Source organism: Hippocampus guttulatus, chromosome 5 (genome assembly GCF_054856545.1).
Source record: "Hippocampus guttulatus isolate MCC_2025c chromosome 5, RoL_Hgut_1.0, whole genome shotgun sequence".
NCBI classification, from domain to species: Eukaryota; Metazoa; Chordata; class Actinopteri; order Syngnathiformes; family Syngnathidae; genus Hippocampus; species Hippocampus guttulatus.
Genome location: NC_141265.1, coordinates 22,885,528 through 22,902,920, shown reverse-complemented (window position 1 = coordinate 22,902,920; position 17,393 = coordinate 22,885,528). Strand labels below are relative to the sequence as shown.

At 42.8% G+C, this 17,393-nt stretch overlaps 2 protein-coding genes across 8 annotated transcripts in view; both read right to left on the bottom strand.

Annotated features, from left to right (window-relative positions):
* Nucleotides 1-5,720: 5,720 nt before the first annotated feature.
* Nucleotides 5,721-14,031, bottom strand: golph3a (golgi phosphoprotein 3a). Of its 2 annotated transcripts, none has more exons than XM_086111014.1 (4): nt 13,334-14,031; nt 8,338-8,469; nt 6,824-6,950; nt 5,721-6,663 (listed from the first exon to the last, which is right to left on the bottom strand). In XM_086111014.1, the coding sequence occupies exons 1-4, from the start codon at nt 13,541-13,543 to the stop codon at nt 6,239-6,241; spliced, it is 894 nt and encodes a 297-aa protein (XP_085967140.1). In that variant the 5' UTR covers nt 13,544-14,031; the 3' UTR covers nt 5,721-6,238. The 2 variants fall into 2 exon arrangements, with proteins under 2 accessions (XP_085967140.1, XP_085967141.1); XM_086111015.1 differs by having other exon boundaries at nt 6,836-6,950; nt 13,334-13,884.
* A 1,953-nt stretch (nt 14,032-15,984) lies between these two features.
* Nucleotides 15,985-17,393, bottom strand: part of pdzd2 (PDZ domain containing 2) — a 106,282-nt gene continuing 104,873 nt past the window's right edge. For 5 of the 6 annotated variants that reach the window (XM_086110510.1, XM_086110512.1, XM_086110511.1 and 2 more), the window contains 2 exons: nt 16,648-16,770; nt 15,985-16,420 (listed from right to left, as the gene is read on the bottom strand). In XM_086110510.1, the coding sequence (XP_085966636.1) occupies nt 16,254-16,420; nt 16,648-16,770 (290 nt within the window). In that variant the 3' untranslated portion in view covers nt 15,985-16,253. The remainder of the gene's footprint in view (nt 16,421-16,647; nt 16,771-17,393) is intronic. The other variant, XM_086110514.1, reaches the window with a different exon arrangement.

Here is a 17,393-nt window from a genome sequence, read left to right as displayed (position 1 = left end):
ACTACCACAATTTTCAAAAATATTAGAAAAACTATTTTCTCGCAGACTTGATAGCTTTATACAAAAGCATGCGCTGTTAAGTGAGAATCAATATGGCTTCAGGGAAAAGCGGACCACCTCAATGGCAGTTATGGAGTTTGTGGAAGCAATAGCCACTAATATAGACAACAAAGAATTTACTGTTGGGGTTTTCCTAGATCTAAAAAAAGCTTTTGACACAATAGATCACAGTATATTATTGAAAAAACTAGAAAGATATGGCATTAGAGGTGTAGCTTATAAATGGATAAAAAGTTATTTAGAAAACAGATATCAGTACGTGCAACTCAACAATAAAAAAACTAATCAACTAAAAATCACTCACGGAGTTCCTCAGGGGTCAGTGCTTGGTCCAAAACTATTCATCTTATATATAAATGATATCTGCAAGGTCTCAAAACAATTTAAATGTGTCCTATTTGCTGATGATACAACTTTCTACTGTTCTGGAATAAATCTGAAACAGCTCCTGACAACCGTAGAAAACGAATTAAACAAATTAAAAAACTGGTTCGACAGAAATAAATTGTCACTTAACCTGAAAAAATCGAAGTTAATTGTTTTTGGCACAAGACCAATCAAACACCAAGCTAAAATTATGGTAAACTCAATTGAGATAGAAAGAGCGTATGAAACCAAGTTTCTCGGATTAGTAATAGACTCAAAACTATGTTGGAAGCCACATATCGATAACGTAAAAAGAAAAATAGCCAAAACCGTAGGGATCCTCTACAAAACCAAGGAAGTGCTAAATAAGAGATCTTTGTACACATTGTACACTTCATTATTATTACCATATATGACCTACTGTGTGGAAATATGGGGAAATGCCTGCAAAACAAACACACTCCCTATTCTCAACCTACAAAAAAAAGCAATTCGAATTATTAATAGATCAAAATATACGGAACCCACAAATCCACTATTTATCAAATTAAATACGATGAAATTTTATGACCTGGTTGACTTTAAAATCGCCCAATTAATGTACAAAGCACACAATAACCTGCTCTGCCAAAACATTCAGAAGTTTTTCGAAATTCGAGAAAGCAGCTATGATTTAAGAGGTACCAACTTATTCAAAAAACTCAAAACAAGAACAAACATCAAGCAAAGAAGTGTATCTATCAAAGGTGTTAATCTGTGGAATAATCTCGAAACGGACCTGAAAATGAGTAAATCGCTTGCTGAGTTAAAAAACAAATTCAAAAAAATAGTACAAACAACCTACATCAATCAGAGTTAAAATGATAAATTCAAAACATTAAATATAATGATAAATCAGAACTAAGTTGATAAATAGAGAAAGGTATATAAATATCCATTATGAATTTAAGAGAAAATTGACACAAGAGTGTCAGGGTGTGGAAGTATATAATCCCGATACAAACCAAAAGTTGTAAAAATATCACGGTTAAGGGTAAAGTATGAGCCTTAATGGAGACTTCTTTCTTCTTACTTTTCTGATTGATATAAAAATGATTTATTAGATACAATCACATAACGGGGTAGGACTAGATAAGTTTTTTACTTCTTCCTACTCCCTTGAACATAATAACTGTGTTGAATGAAGATTGATTTCTTTCTTTTTACTTTTTTTATCTACCTTATTTTCTGTCAAATTATTACTGTATATATGTTTTATGTTCAATAAACAAACAAACAAACAAACAAACAAACAAACAAACAAACAAACTTGAACAAAAGGCGAAATACTGGAAACTCTATGTAGCATTTCAACTCGCGTTATGTTAGCTAAATGCAAAGCTAGTAGCTGATTAGGAAACATGGTGTTTGTAAAAAAATCAGTTTTGGATTTTTGATTTCTTTTTGAAGAGTAGACAGTCCATACCGCTCACCATTTTTTTTCTTTGTTTCTGCCTTTTTTGAACACAGAAACAACACACATGCACATAATGTAATGCCTCCGTCGACATGACTTTGTCAGTTGCTTGTCCCGCGTCCCAGACGGACGTGCGCTGGTGGACTGAATCTTGACGCAATGACTGGGAAGGTTCTGGTCGGTGACGGTCTTCTAAGTGCATCATCTCACCTGGTCCAATACACAGAAAAAAATTCATCTGGTAGTCTGACAGCACGACAGTTGTGAACGACAAAAGGTTTGTGTCGTCTGACATGGCCATTATTTATTGTTCATATTATTTATATTTGATTAATTTTAAAATGCTGTGGGCCTGCCTCCTTGTGGGTCTTGTGTGTTCCAATGATCCAGAGAGCGTTACCGTCTGGAGCTTGCTCCAGCTAGGGTCTCCCTTGGCGGTCCGGTCTTCCGGGGAGGTTCCAGACTAACAAGGTCCCAACAGTGTGTCGGTACGCCGCTAAGATGGCAGCCCCATCATCCGACTATCCTGCAGAGGGCCAACAACCCACTCAGGAGAAATTTATTGTTACGAAACCGACCAGAAGAAACCGGACTGCCCAAACCAAGACAAGACATAGGAACACCCCCGACCAACGAGTACGGATTGACCTACGCCTGAAGACACGCATTGCTACATGGAATGTCCGAACGCTTCTTCGGGCTGGCGCTCCTTCACTGCTGTCCTTGGAGCTCTCCCGCTACAAAATCACCATGGCGGGTCTATGTGAATCAAGGTGGCAAGGCAGCGGCGAAATTACAGCAGGAGAACACTGCTTCATATGGAGTGGCCCTGAAATTCGGACGGGACTCCATGGAGTTGCGCTGGCCATGTCCAAACATACACGCCAATCACTTATCAGCTGGATCCCAATTAACGATCGTCTCCTGTCTGCACGGTTCCTCCACCGACATGGCAAGATGACAGTCATCGTTGCTTACGCCCCCTCAGATGTTGCCGATGATACAGTGAAGGACACCTTCTTTGACCAACTCCATCAGGTCGTTAGCCAAGCCCCACCACATGACATTGTCATCATCCTCACTGACGCCAATGCAACCTTCTTTTCCTCCTCCAGAGAAGGACCATCTCACCAAACCCCCACACAACCCATTGGCACCACCTTTGTCGACAACACCACAAATGATAACGGCAAACGTCTGCTTCTCCTCTGCCATTCAAATAACCTCACCGACACATGGTTCCCCGCAAGCAGATCCATCACTGGACCTGGTATAGTCCTGATGGAAGAACCCAGAAGGCGATAGACCACATCATCTCCCGCTGCTGGCGATCCTCCGTCACCAACTGCAGGGTCTTCAGAGGAGCACAGCCGGGCAACACTGACCACCGCCTGTTGGTTGCCCAGCTACGACTTAAAATACGAGCAGACCCATCTACCAGGCCACAACCACGCTTAACAGACTCTGTGACCCCACCACTGCCTCTGCATATCGCCGCTCCATCACCAATGCCTTCACCGCCCTGGCCGATGATAACATCGCGGACTGGGAGACTTTCAAACGAAAGGTCAACCAGTCTGCCCAGGATGTATTGGGAAGATCAAGATCTCTTCCCAAACAACCATGGATCTCACAGCTGACCCTCGACATCATTGACCGCCGCCGTGATGCTCGCCTGCGCGGTGATATCACAGAGTTCCGGAGGCTGAATGCAGCACAGGATGCAGCAATTGCAACTGACAGGGAGAGATACTGGGGAGAAGAGGCTGAACGCATGGAATCAGCAGCACAGAGCAACGACCTTAGACAGGTCTTTCGAATGCTCCGCCAAGCCCGTATCGGACCACGCATCAAGACCGTCCTCATGAAGGATGCCAGTGGAAATCGCATCACCACTGAAATAGACTGCCTTGAACGCTGGAAAGAGCACTTCAGCAACCTCCTTCATCATCCTCCAGTTCCTACCGACCCCTGTCTCGTTACTGCTGCCAACTCCACCACCCCCAACCCCAACTGCAAAACTGACCGATGAGGTCAGAGCAGCAATAAAATCACAAAAAAATCACAAGGCCCCTGGAACCTGTGCCATCACTGCAGAGCTGCTCAAAGAAGGTGGTGACTCCATGGCCCAGTGGCTCACCCACATTGTTAACCATGTGTGGGTGGCAGAACAGCCCCCCATAGACTGGACCCGAGGCATCATCCTGCCATTCTGGAAGCGGAAAGGCGACAAGCAACTCTGCAACAACTACAGAGGCATCTCACTGCTCTCCATACCCGCAAAACTGTTCACCCGGATCCTTCTCACCCGTGCTCTTCCTGCCATTCGAAGCCATCGCTGCCCCCAACAAGCTGGCTTCATACCCAACCGGTCCACTATAGATCACATCTCCGCAGTTAGACTCATTGTTGAGAAGGTCAGAGAGTTTCGGAAGGACCAACATCTCTTCATAGCCTTCATAGATCTCAAAGCTGCCTTTGATACAGTTGACCACCTCTCCCTTTGGAACATTCTGAAATACCTTGGAGTGCCACCCAAAATAACCACATTGTTCCAGTGACTCTACAACAACTCAGAGAGCTGTGTTCGTATGAATGGGAAGGACTCAGAGTGGTTCCCCATTAACAGTGGGGTCAGACAGGGCTCCGTGGCCTCTCCTGACCTATTTAACTGTGTCATTGACCACCTTATGATCCAAGTCCGGGAGCAAGTCTCAAGCGTGTCGTTCGGCAACTTCCACCTGACTGACCTTGAATACGCTGATGACACCATCCTGTTCAGCAACTCCCTCCAAGACCTCAGCAGTGCTCTCTCTATATACAAACAGAAGCAGCAAAGCTGGGCCTCCAAGTAAGCTGGCAGAAAACCAAACTTATGTATATCGGTGACGGACCCCACCCCTCCCCCATGTTCTTTGGCACAGACGAAGTGCAATTCGTCAATTCCATCATCTACCTGGGCTCCACTATTACTAGCAGCGGCGATCTCAAGCCAGAGATTGACCGCAGACTCGCGGCCGCGGCTATGCAGTCACTGTGGCGGCCCCTCTGGCGCCACCACTCAGTGTCCCAAAAGACCAAGATGCGCATTTATAACTCAGCAGTTCTTCCCATCCTTCTGTATGGTGCAGAATCCTGGTCTTTAAACAAGACCCTGGCCAAGAGGATCGACGGCTTTGATAGCAGGTCACTCAGAACCATCTTGAACATCAGCTGGCACCTCCATGTTGTCAACTCAGACCTCCGAAAACATACTCTTCAGCCCCCAGCATCCCGACTGGCCGCTCAGAGGCGCATCCCTTGGCTTGGACATCTCCTCCGATTACTCCCGGGTGCCATCTTTGTTTTGAACTTGTGATGTTTTGTTATTTGCCAAAGTTGAATAAAATACATGTTAAACTGTGTATTTTTTTTTTAGATTTTGCTATTGCATAAATTAATATTTCTTATCACAAACACACAAAAGAACAGATAAATGGCCTGTTAAGTTCTGGTAATGATTCCAGGTACGGTTGAAATGTTAAAGGTACACATCCCTAATTATTTCATATTTAGCATCTTTCTACCGTAATATCTCAGCCTTTAAGAAAACGTGACTTCTGTGTGGTTAACCTTTGGGGGATGGCGGGATGGTTGTTTTTTTTCTTTTCTCCCCGTATAAAATGTAACTGAATATTTATCATTTGACATACATATCTTGTTCAAATCATTCCTTATGGAAGTATTTCAACCTAACGCTCCCGAAAATATGCGCGGTGAGGTAAAAGATCAACGATCAAGTTTTAAGTGGGTAAAATGCCAACTATTGACAAATGGATATGAAAAAAGCAAAAACATGTCGATTCCATTGTATTTATTTATGAAACTGGTACTGCTCAAGGCAGACCTTCATCAGTGAACTTTGAGTGGCCCGAGGCTGTCGCGTCGTGGCCCCGGGCCACTGACAATGTACAACCCTGTTCCAATCCAATCCCTCACATCACAGTCGGGCATTGAATTCTTGAGACTGTCATTGGTGCATACATGGAGCAGCAAGAAGAATTTTTTTTATAAAAAAAATAACATTTGACATTTGGACACAAACCAAAGCAAACACTAACCACAGACAAGATTCGTGTGTTGACCAATTCACAAATGCTCTCATTTTAAGTTTGAAAGGGATCATGAGCAAAATGTAAGTATGTTCCTTCAAATACAGGGAGGGACATACATGACCATGGTATGAAATCAAGGCGAGATCCAGACAGAGTATAGTTAGTCAGGTCCCCAATGGCGAAGGCAGTATTCCTGATTCCTTGACAAACACACAATGTTCCCAAACTATGTTGCCTCATGCTCGCTGTCGTCATTGTTGCATCATTTGGTGAAAGCAGCGACTACAGCCCATAAAAGCTCATTTGTGTTGGCCTTAAGACTTTCACTTTCGGGCTCCAGTTCCAGCAGCAGCCGTACTCTTTTCATTGCCATGTCATACTGGTCATCTAGCAATGGTGCAAAGGCGTTTTCCAAGACGTCAGAGGAATGGGCTAAGAAGATGAGCGCGAGAACTCGCTTGTCCATTCGATGTGGGTCATTCACCCACCGATCCAATAGCGCCTCTTGGACCTTTTTGATGAGACGCTGTTTGAGGTTATTGTTAGTAAGTGGGTGTGTGGTCATATCAAAAAGCAGGAAGTTCTGCTTTTCAGTGGTAAGAACACCTTTCTCCACCAAATTTTTGGCGAGTCTTTCACGGACATTCCTCAGCTGATAATGAAGCTTCAGCGGATTCCATGTCTCTCCTGAATACAAGACAAACCAAACGTCACTCATAAAGAGTTAGAAACAGCAAGCATGACCTAAACATTGTAAACAAAGAAACCTCAGTGGAAACAAGACCAAAAAACAAACAAACAAAAACAAAGAAAACAGAAACAGGAACACATATTCGGGTGTTCTTACTGAAGAGCTCACCACTGAGTAGTTCGATCCAGCTCTGTACAGTCTCTGGTGGTTGGGTCTCTTTGATGTGTTTTAATGCTTCATCCAGAAGTACGTCACCCGTAGGAGCGTCTGACTTACAAATCACCTGCAGACCAAAAAAAAAATAATAATAATAATAATTAAACTTCTACACACTCATTACCTCTGTGCAGCATTCTGCAGAGACAGTGAGGTAGAAAATTTGTTATTGCTCTGTATACTTGGGGGGCGTTATTTGAGCTCCTGCTGAACTTTCAAATTAAAAAAATAAAGAAATCCATCCATCCATTTTCTGATCTGCTTATCTTGACAAGGGTCGCGGGGCGTGCTGGAGCCAACCTCAGCTGTCTTCGGGCACTCGGCGGGGGACACCCTGAACCGGTTGCCAGCCAATCGCAGGACAGACAACCATTCGTGCTCACACTCACACCTAGGGACAAGTTTGAGTGTTCAATCAGCCTGTCATGCATGTGTTCTGAATGTCGGAGGAAAACAGAGTACCCGGAGAAACCCCATGCAGGCACTGAAAGAACGTGCAAACTCCACACTGTGAGGCCGACTTGCTAACCTTGCTAACATCGGCCTCACAGTGCAGAGGTACAGGGTTCGATTCCAGTTCCGGCCTTCCTGGGTGGAGCGACCCTTGTTAGGATAAGTGGATCGTAACATGGATGGATGGATGGATGGACATTAATGTCGACTGATATGAAAAAAATATTGCGAGAGAATTCCCCTCCATAGCTCCTAGCCCTAATATGTGACCATTTCACTCTCGTAGTTGTTTCTATTCGACAAATTAGCAGATTACAGAAGGTCACTTGAAAGTGATGAGGTCACTTAGCTCAGAATCAAGTATCAAGTACAACTTTATTGTCAGATGAAATTTCTTCCCTCTCACAACATACAACAAGAGGAGCCGCTGCGGGTGCCATCTGTCATGTTTTGGTTTGTGACCAACAGGTGGCACTGTGGGGCTTTACCCAGCAGCTGCACACCTGTTGGTCGTTAGATAATTAGCGGCTTTAAAAGGACTCTCTGCCCGAACACTCAGTGCCGGGTCATTGTTGCTGTTTGCTTGCAACTGTCATGTTTGTTTCTGTCATGGTTCTGTTCCTGTTAGTTTTTTGCCACAGTCAAGGTTTTGTTTTGCGACTTTGGATTAGTTGTGGTTGTTAGCACTTTGTTTGTTTTGGATTCAGTTTTCTCTGTTTTATTAAATATAATTCGTCAAGTTCACCCTGCTCCTCCCTCCTGCCTACTTTTTGGGGTCCACCACCACCTCGCAACGTGACACCATCAAAATAACAGTAACATAAAATGACAAAATAATACAAGACAACACATTAGACACAGACAATCGTGCAATCTTAACCACTTTCCTGTCACTAAGATTACCAGGAGGATTTCATAGGGCAAAATTCTAGTTAGGACTAAACATTTTTGAAAAAGCATAAAATGTAAAATGAGTTGAGTAGGAATGAATGACTGTCTACCTTTCTGGCAAGAAGACCTTTCCTCCGCATGCCACAGGCTTCCAACTGAAGACGACCGCGCAGAGCGAGCTCGATCAACATGCAGCCTCGTAACCCCGATGAAATGCAGTCATTCCAGAATGATGTATATCCCTATAAAATAAAACATCCCAATTACGGTAATTGAAGACTATTACATAATTGTGCATAAGGGGTGGATGTGAATTTGAGTGTGAATTGCGGTTTGTTTATAGCGCGAGAGCAACGACTTCTAGATTTTATTTTATTTGTTTGTAGCTGACGCTATTTTGATGAGTCACCTGAGAGTAGGGTGACATGATGATATATATCGTGAAGACCGGAGAAACTTCTCTACCGTGTCTACCGTCATTTGAAGCCCCTCAATTGCCGCCAGGTGGGAGACTGAACAGCAACAGAGGGAAGACAATCATAATACATATTGTCATCATACATAACAACCTTCCGGTGTAACGTTAAATCGAACAAATCAATGAAAATTAATAAGGTGGGCGAATACTATTACATGGGGAAAGAATGGACAAACAACAACAAACTATTTACAAATTTTAAAAAATGACAAGGCAGACAGAGTAATCAAACTACACAAGGCTCACATCACAATTTGCATTTTGATCCTCATTAAAATAGAAACTTCTTGCTCGACTCTCGACGAAGGCGGACGCTTTTGCTTTCTGCTCCTGCCCCCCACCCCCACCCTTCCCTGCTCGCCACTCAGTCCATGTGCTGTCTTTGTCTGACTTTTCCTAGCCTCCTGTCGTATTTTCATCCTAAAAACAAACATGGAATTGGTTGGCTGGTCTCTCGATGCCATCGACAACATTTTCTCGATGAGAAGAGCAGGCAGTGGGGAGCCTACTTGCCCCTCTGGGACTTTTGCTGCTGGGTACACCCTAGATCCTTGGAGGAAGCGGAGAATGGTGTGCCTGTCAACACTGTCCGTTGAGGATGTGGATGACATCTACATTTTCGGCCTTCCGATAACAGGTATGCTGCTGTTTGGTGTTAGCAGTTTCCTGATCTATCGCAAAATTCAACCGACGGGAGTGGCTCTATTGGAAGTGAAGAGGCTGCCGGTCTGAGGATGGCATAACGCGGATGTCCAACACTCAGACTCAGACTGTGCTCGACCACAAACTGTTGCGGTTTTGGAGCGTCTCTGCAAGATGGTCAAGAACTTGGAGAAACTGGAATCCGTGCTCAAATATTGAGTGATCTTGGCTGATCGACGCCACTCAAGAGACATAAGCCACGGACTCAAGGCTGTCTTAAATTCTTGGGCAGCCTGCTACCAAAACAACATCTGCTATCTCGACCTTCCCCTGATGAAAGTATGCACGGAAGCTAGTCCCCCACCATCACCCCCTCCTTCATACATTCCCTTGTTTCGCCGTCTTCATTGTTTTTGTCTTGTGACCTGATGTAACTGTCATATGCTTGTGCAGGAGTTCTTTGCCTCACTCAAATTATGCTCAAATGAGGGTAGTTCGAGCGTGGTTTTTTTTCTTCCCCTCTCCCTCCCTTGTGGTTTCTTTCTGACTTTCGGGTTGAGTGAACGCTGGCGCGTTTTGGCTGCCGCTGCTCAACCCGTATTGTTTTGTGTTTTTTGTTATTGTTAAGTGTCCTTGGGTGTCTTGAAAGGCGCTTATAAATAAAATGTATTACAAAGCATAACAAAACTGAGAATCACAGATTTTTACATTTTTGGAGGCCAATTGAACGGCAGAGACCACCCCAAAAAGCTTTGCTGGGCTGCTACGTTACCTACATGTGAGTAATGAGCAGGTCGAGGCGAAATCGGTTCTATTTATGCCTCAACAGCTAGCTAGCAACAACTGGCTACTAGTCGGCTAAAAACGTGGTTTCGCTCCTAAGTCTGTAATCACATCCATTGCTCTCATGAAGGGGTTATGAGGACCAATTAACAGAGGCAAAGATGGAGAAGCCATGCTAATTGTTAAGCTAATAAGAGTGCCTGAGTGATTGAGCACAATTTTTCTAAGATGTCTCACTGGAACCGCGTTAAAGTGGAGTGTGGCCATCGTTGAACAGAAAATAGCAGGCAGTCTGGAGAGAAAATTATACAAAATAAACAGCTACCATGAAATGTTTGTGATGTTTGTTACAGCGACCCGTACATCTGCCGGGAGGAGTTGCTTAGAAGATTAAAAGTAATATTAACAATGAGGGAAAGCAATTCACAAAATGGGTGGATCTAATATATTGGATACATATAAACTACTCATAATTTGTTTTCACAAATCAGGTTCGATTTTGATTTTTGAGATCTGCACAATCAATATCAAAATTACAATACCGCTCATCTGTTTATTTGTTTGTTTTTAATAGATTTCTGTCACAAAAATGATTTTTTATTACTATGTGAAGTTGTTAAAAACGTTGGTGATGGGGGTTCCAATTGTTGCTAAAAGTTATTAACTGACTGACCTGGTAGTATTTTTATATTCTTTAACTTTGCATTGATTCAAATGTTTTGAAATTCGTGTGGCTTTCTCAGCAACACTGCACAAATAGAAAGCCAGTATCAGCAAGTAACACATTTGGATTTTTTTTTATTTTTAGTCCAATTGTTACAAAAGCTTTACATAAAATATTGTTATCTTCAGATCCATCTTAACAATATCTATATTTATCTTGTTTTACCTGTGATGGTTGAATTATTAAAATGCGGGTTATCAAGTAGCCAAAACATTCATTCATTCATTTTCCGAATTGCGAGGGTCGCGGGGAGTGCTGGAGCCTATCCCAGCTGTCTTTGGGCAGCAGGGATAGGTTGCCAGCCAATCGCAGGGCACACAGAAACGAACAACCATTCGCGCTCACACTCACACCTAGGGACAATTTGGAGTGTTCAATCAGCCTGCCATGCATGTTTTTGGAATGTGGGAGGAAACCGGAGGACCTGGAGAAAGCACGGGGAGAACATGCAAACTCCACACAGGAAAGGTGGAATTGAATACCTCTGCACTTTGAAGTCGACGTGCTAACCACTTGACTAACGGGCCACCCAGTAGCCAAAACAGAAACCAGAAAATGTTCTTTATTTATGGTTTTAAATATTTTTTTGCTAGATTAGCTGCTACTGGAGTGCATTAGCCATCGTCATTGTAAACACCATTGAGATAACCATTAACATTTTTCAGTATTCTCAGACGAGGGAAGAATGATGATGAAAAAAAACCTGTATGGCTGATAGGGACTGTTATTTTTATCTAAAGCTCTTCAACTCGGTTCTCCAATCAGCAGCAACATTATTGATACAGCTGATGCTTTTTCTCAAAACATTTAGTGGACAGCAAAACTTCCTTCAAACGTTAATTTAGTTTTGATTTGCTCTGATGCTCAAAAATAATAATTAAAAGCAATTATTTTTACTGTGGCAGCACGGTGCTATAGTGGTTAGCACGTCCGCTTCAGAGTGTAGAGGTCATCAGTTCGAATTCAGTTGTGTGGAGTTTGCATGTACACCCCGTGCCTGTGTTGGTTTTCTCTGGGTTTTCCAATTTCCTCCCACATTCCAAAAGCATGCATGGTAGGTTAATTGATCACTTAATTGTCCTTCGGTGTGATTGTGAGTGTGAATGGTTGTTTGTCTATGTGTGCCCTGTGATTGGCTGGCAACCAGTTCACTATGTAGCCTGCCTATTGCCCGAAGACAACTGAGATAGGCTCCAGCACGCCCGCGACCCTCTTGAGGCTAAGCAGTTCAGATGATGGATGGATGGAATCCTGACAAACTGGCAGCACTAAATCAATGATTAAGACCACCATAGACTGACGACAGCAGGCATTTTTATCGTATGCCTTTACAGAGTTTAATAGTCTATATCACAGGTGTCAAATTCAAGGCCCAGGGGCCAGATCCGGCCTGCCAGGTCATTCCATGTGGCTCGCAAAAGCAAATTGTATGTGTCAACAAGCTAAAAACTGTACTGAAATGTCAAATTGTCATCTGTAATAAATAACATTAAGACTTTGCAATAATTTTGTGACCCTGTTTACACTCACTTGAACAATAATTGAACAAACTACGATAATTGACTGATTTCAAAACGAGTAATCTATTAATTTGTTGTGTACAAGTCATAATTTTGTGGTCATAACGGCCCTCAGAGAGACAAAACTCCAAATTGGCCCGCGGCTAAAATGAGCTTGACACCCCTGTTCTATATTGACCACAAACAAAAATACTTGCGATGCCGTGAAATGACAAACGGCAGCGGAAGGAGGTCGAATGGAGTCGCGCAAAATACGCTTGCTCTTTCTCTGCTCCGTGCGATGCGGGGATATTCAAGTGGTGTATTTGTTTGTTATATACTAATTCTAATACTACTGCTATGTTAAAGTTGTTCTGTGTGAATAAAGGTGTTTTTTTAATAGGACACCGAATTTCTCTCTGCCTTTCAGGTGCCTCGCCCAATCACAAATCACACTCGATTACCTTCATAACCTCGCACACAATCGGAAATTACAGAACTCAAGAGCTTTTTGCTCAACGCAAGCGCAGGTTTACAACAACATTCCAAAATTATTACGTATACCACTAGAATGACTGATCTATACAGTATGAGTATTACGTCAAACAAATACTGCAGCTCACCATATTACTCCTTATCTGGCCTTGGTATTCTATTGCAGTCTAGCCTACATATTCCATTTATGTACAATGTATGTTATGGAGCACAAACAACAATGCCAAGCCATACATATAAATGTACTGTACACGAAACGATGTTTTTCTGGCATTCTGGTGTTAAATGTTTGTATTCAGAAATCACTGTGAAGCATTAAGGCTCATGGTATCGTTTTCCATAGGTTCAATTAGAGCAATGATAATGATGCCTCATCATAAATGCTCAGTTGTTTATCAAAACATGGCTAGGTTGTGGGCCATCCTTGCAATGCAAATTCTTTTTAGTCCTTTTTTAACTGCATTTACTTTTGTGGTGCATTTTACCTCTCTGTCTTTTAGTCCCAATAATAGCACCTCTTCCATCAAAGTCAGGCGCGTTTCTTTTGAGTCCCCGATTTCTTCATCACCTTGCTCTTCTCCGGGTCTCGACTCTTGGTCCTCTTTAACCGTCGGACGGTCTTTGTCAGCGGCGTTCCGAGAGGCGTCGGTTCGCCTCTGTACAAGGCCCGAACTCCGCTGAGTCACCGAAGTCATGTCAGCTAGGTAACTTAACAAGGAGGAAACAACAACACGCCTCGGACTCCCTTCGCCGAGATCATACGTCTCACTCACTTAGAATGAACCATCATATTAACCTGTAGTGTAATTTCTGCTGAAGTCTCGTCTTCGTCGCTGTTATAACTAAACATGGCCTCTTTCTTCTTTCCTATTTCCATCCACGGCTAAGTGCTGCATTCGCGTAAGGTGGGAAGTCGCACTGATCCGACTTTCACATCCCAGTTCCGACCTCAAAGTGTTCGAAGCAAATGTAAACAACAAATATGGCCGATTTCGATAAATTATTTGTTGGTCTGGTTCATCACAGTTGATTTTGACCTGCAGAAAACTTTATTCATAATTTCCTTAATTTGGATAAATAAAGAAATATCGTATCTTTAACACATTTCACCAAATAACTTCATGCCGGCAGATAACGGCATATCTTCAACCACTCCGTACAAATCACATTGTGTTCTGTTAAGTTATTTTGAATACAATATATTGTTGTTTTGCAATCCTTCGGGAGGATAAACGGCTATGAAAATTGATCCAAGGATATTGTGGCGTCGCTGGTAGTCTGGATGCGCTCCCAGCATTCTTTGCGGCACTAAGAATGTAAATAGTGTATAAAGGCATGTTCTGCGTACGTGGTTTATTCTGTCGTTGTTTTATTATTAGCTAGTATTTCATTCGGTTTGCTATAAGTTTGGTTTTGATGTGACACCGTGATCGTGCATGACATGTTGACTCATGACTTACCAACACTTGTCGTTAGTGATCGGTCAGTTAAACGTAAGCATGTACTGTTGATCATCAAAATTAATTATCTTTTACCCTCACTACTGCTTGAGCGCCTGTTTGTGTGTGTGTGTGTTTGAGTGACTGACTGACTTGAGCGAAAGAACGAATAAATAAACAAATGTCGATACAGTATTTGACTTTCACGGTCTATGTCACCATGTCGTCGCCATTGAACTTTTTTTCCGACTGTGCAAATTGGACCTCCCAGTTCAGTTCAAAGGGGCACTTCTTTTATATGCACATTTCCTTGTGGCAAGTGCGAAAAGTCCGACTACCAACGTACATTGAATGCAGCAGAATGGACAGTCTATAGCCTGAAGCCAGGGGGAAGCCATCTTGCGTTGCCACTGTTCCTGTTTTTTGGTTTTCTTAAAATTGTCTTTTCCTTGTGCTTTTATGACAAGTGATTTTGCATCATTGTTTCTCTTGTCTTTGGCAACTTAAGTGCTTTTATTCAGCTCGTTATTATCCTGGTTCTTTGTTACAGGCGTTTAATGTTGTACTTTGTCGGTCTTGCGACCTTGTTTTGGAATAAAACCATTTTTCTATCCAATCTTATCCTGGTCGTTTGTGGGATCCACTTCTGTTCCGGATTGGACTGGAACACAATCACACCTACAGTCAATTAAGAGTTTCATTAACCTGCCAGGGGGGCCCGGTAGTCCGGTGGTTAGCACGTCGACTTCACAGTGCAGAGGTATTCAATTCCAGCTCTGGCCTCACTGTGTGGAGTTTGCATGTTCTCCCCGGGCCTGCGTGGGTTTTCTCCGGGTGCTCCGGTTTCCTCCCACGTTCCAAAAACATGCATGGCAGGCTGATTGAACACACTAAATTGTCCCTAGGTGTGAGTGTGAGCGCGCATGGTTGTTCGTCTCTGTGTGCCCTGCGATTGGCTGGCAACCGGTTCAGGGTGTCCCCCGCCTACGGCCCGAAGACGGCTAGGATAGGCTCCAGCAGCCCCTGCGACCCTAGTGAAGATTCAGCGGTTCGGAAAATGGATGGATGGATTAACCTGCCATGTATCTTTTTGGAATGTGGGAGGAAACCGGAGTACCCGGAGAAAACCCACGCAGGCACTGGGAGACATGCAAATTCCACACAGGAAGGCTGGAGCCGTAATCAAACCCTGCACCTCTGAACTATGAGGCCAACACGCTAACCAGTCGACCACCGGGCCAGCGACCATAACAGTCCCACAGTTTTTGCTTGTTTGTTTTAAACAGCATGGCAAGCCATGTCAAACGATATTTTCAGTATATGTCGCCGGTCACTAAAATTTGGACACCACTGCTTTAGAGACTGAAATTCCAATTGATGGCCTGAGAAACAAATTTGCCGTCATTTTCTATTTGTCTCAAAGAAGCAACCACGCACCGGAAAACAAACTAAACTAAACTAAACTATCGGTACGCTACACAATGCCCAAGAAAAAAAATTATTTGCAAAGGCAGTGGATAAAATTAACAGATCGATATCCTCCAGAGGATGGAACTATCGAAGGGGATAAGGGGAGTCTGTATGCCCTCAAACAGCCTTGATTGATCAAGGATAAAGTTTCGCTCTGGCACTGCCCAAAAGACATATGAAGTACAGTTATTAATTAATACGTATTAATCTAGAAGGAAACAAAAATCTTTAGTTAAAAAAAAATTACATCCTTTTAATTGCAAATCACATTCATGATCAATATTAAATACAATGTAAACAAACCTTGAGACACATCTCACTTGGTACATTACAAACATCAGGTAATAACAATATGTAGCACAATCACACAACAAGAGACATTTGTAAAAGAACATTTGTAAGACTGCAGAAAATGCCCATTAGCTCGACTACTTTGTTTCGTAGCACTTGATCTCTTTCTTGAAAGTGGTTTCAAAGAAGTTCCTCCTTCTAAGAATTACAGCCAGGCACTAAGTTTGCGGATGACAAGTTGATTGGGCCCTTCATTAGTTGCTTTAATCATTTTCCAGGCATCATGATGCATGAGACCTTCCAGAGAGAATCCGTTTATTGACAAGACCTCATCGCCAACCTCCAGCCGCCCAGACAGCTCAGCAGGACCTCCTGTCATGCAGCGGCACAAGAAAATCTGTGTAAACGCGTATTATCTAATTTCATGTCCCCAAATCAACATTCATCTTTTAACCCTTTCATGCACTCTGTAACCTGACAACATGATAAGCTGTCCACTGTAGTAACCGCTGTCCCTGAAGGGTTAATAACCATGCTCCGCCCTTCAGAAAGCAAAAAAACCCCATAACAAAAAAAATATACAAAACAAAAATCATCACCTTTAAAGATGCGTTTTACAGTTAGGGGCTTGTCTCCATTACTTGAGGATTTTCCTCCATGCAGGCTGAACCCCAGGCCAGCAGTCGTCTTGTGAAGCTCAACTTTGAAAACCCCATGTGGATCTAGATTTTCAGGGATTAACAGGACATGTTAATTTACAGCATGTTGTACAGTACAAGTAGAAGTACAAGTACAGTAAAGCCTTCTCCATCCTGAGTTCCTGTTTATTTTTATTAAATTTTTTTTGGAGGGGGGTTATTAATTTTGTATATTTGTCAATTGGCGCCATTTTATGGCAATGCTTTGAGTTTAAATCTCGCGGGACAATTAAAACCCCGTATCTACTGATTGGGCCACTCGGAGTGTTGATATCATTTTATCAGCTGCTGATCGGCCTTTGTTTTCTGTCAGACGCATTACACGCTGCCCACTTTGCTGATCAGTTCCACATTTCCCAATTTGTACACAATGAAATGTTAGCGGCAGGGCATCTTGACATGGGCTGTTCATTACAGTTCCAAGAGAGCATTGATGGAGAATAAACACAGGCCAGCATGCAACTGCCCATAGCCATGTTTGCCACACCAAAAAAATAAGTCACCCGTGAAGGGCTGTGATCATGTTCATGCGCAGTTGTTCTGGCAACAGAGACACCTTTATTTCAGCATTGAAACAAGAATGTACTGTATCATTGTCGTAATGTTGGTTGGTGTGAGTATACAGTTTTTTACATTGTACAATATTT

What these genes read in the sequence shown, in the direction of transcription:
- golph3a (XM_086111014.1), bottom strand. Translation starts at nt 13,543, where the DNA reads ATGACTTCGGTGACTCAGCGGAGTTCGGGCCTTGTACAGAGGCGAACC. An exon ending in AAGGTCTTCTTGCCAGAAAG is followed by an intron (nt 6,951 to 8,337) that starts GTAGACAGTCAT and finishes TTTGGTCTGCAG; the next exon opens with GTGATTTGTAAGTCAGACGC. An exon ending in ACTCAGTGGTGAGCTCTTCA is followed by an intron (nt 6,664 to 6,823) that starts GTAAGAACACCC and finishes TCTTGTATTCAG; the next exon opens with GAGAGACATGGAATCCGCTG.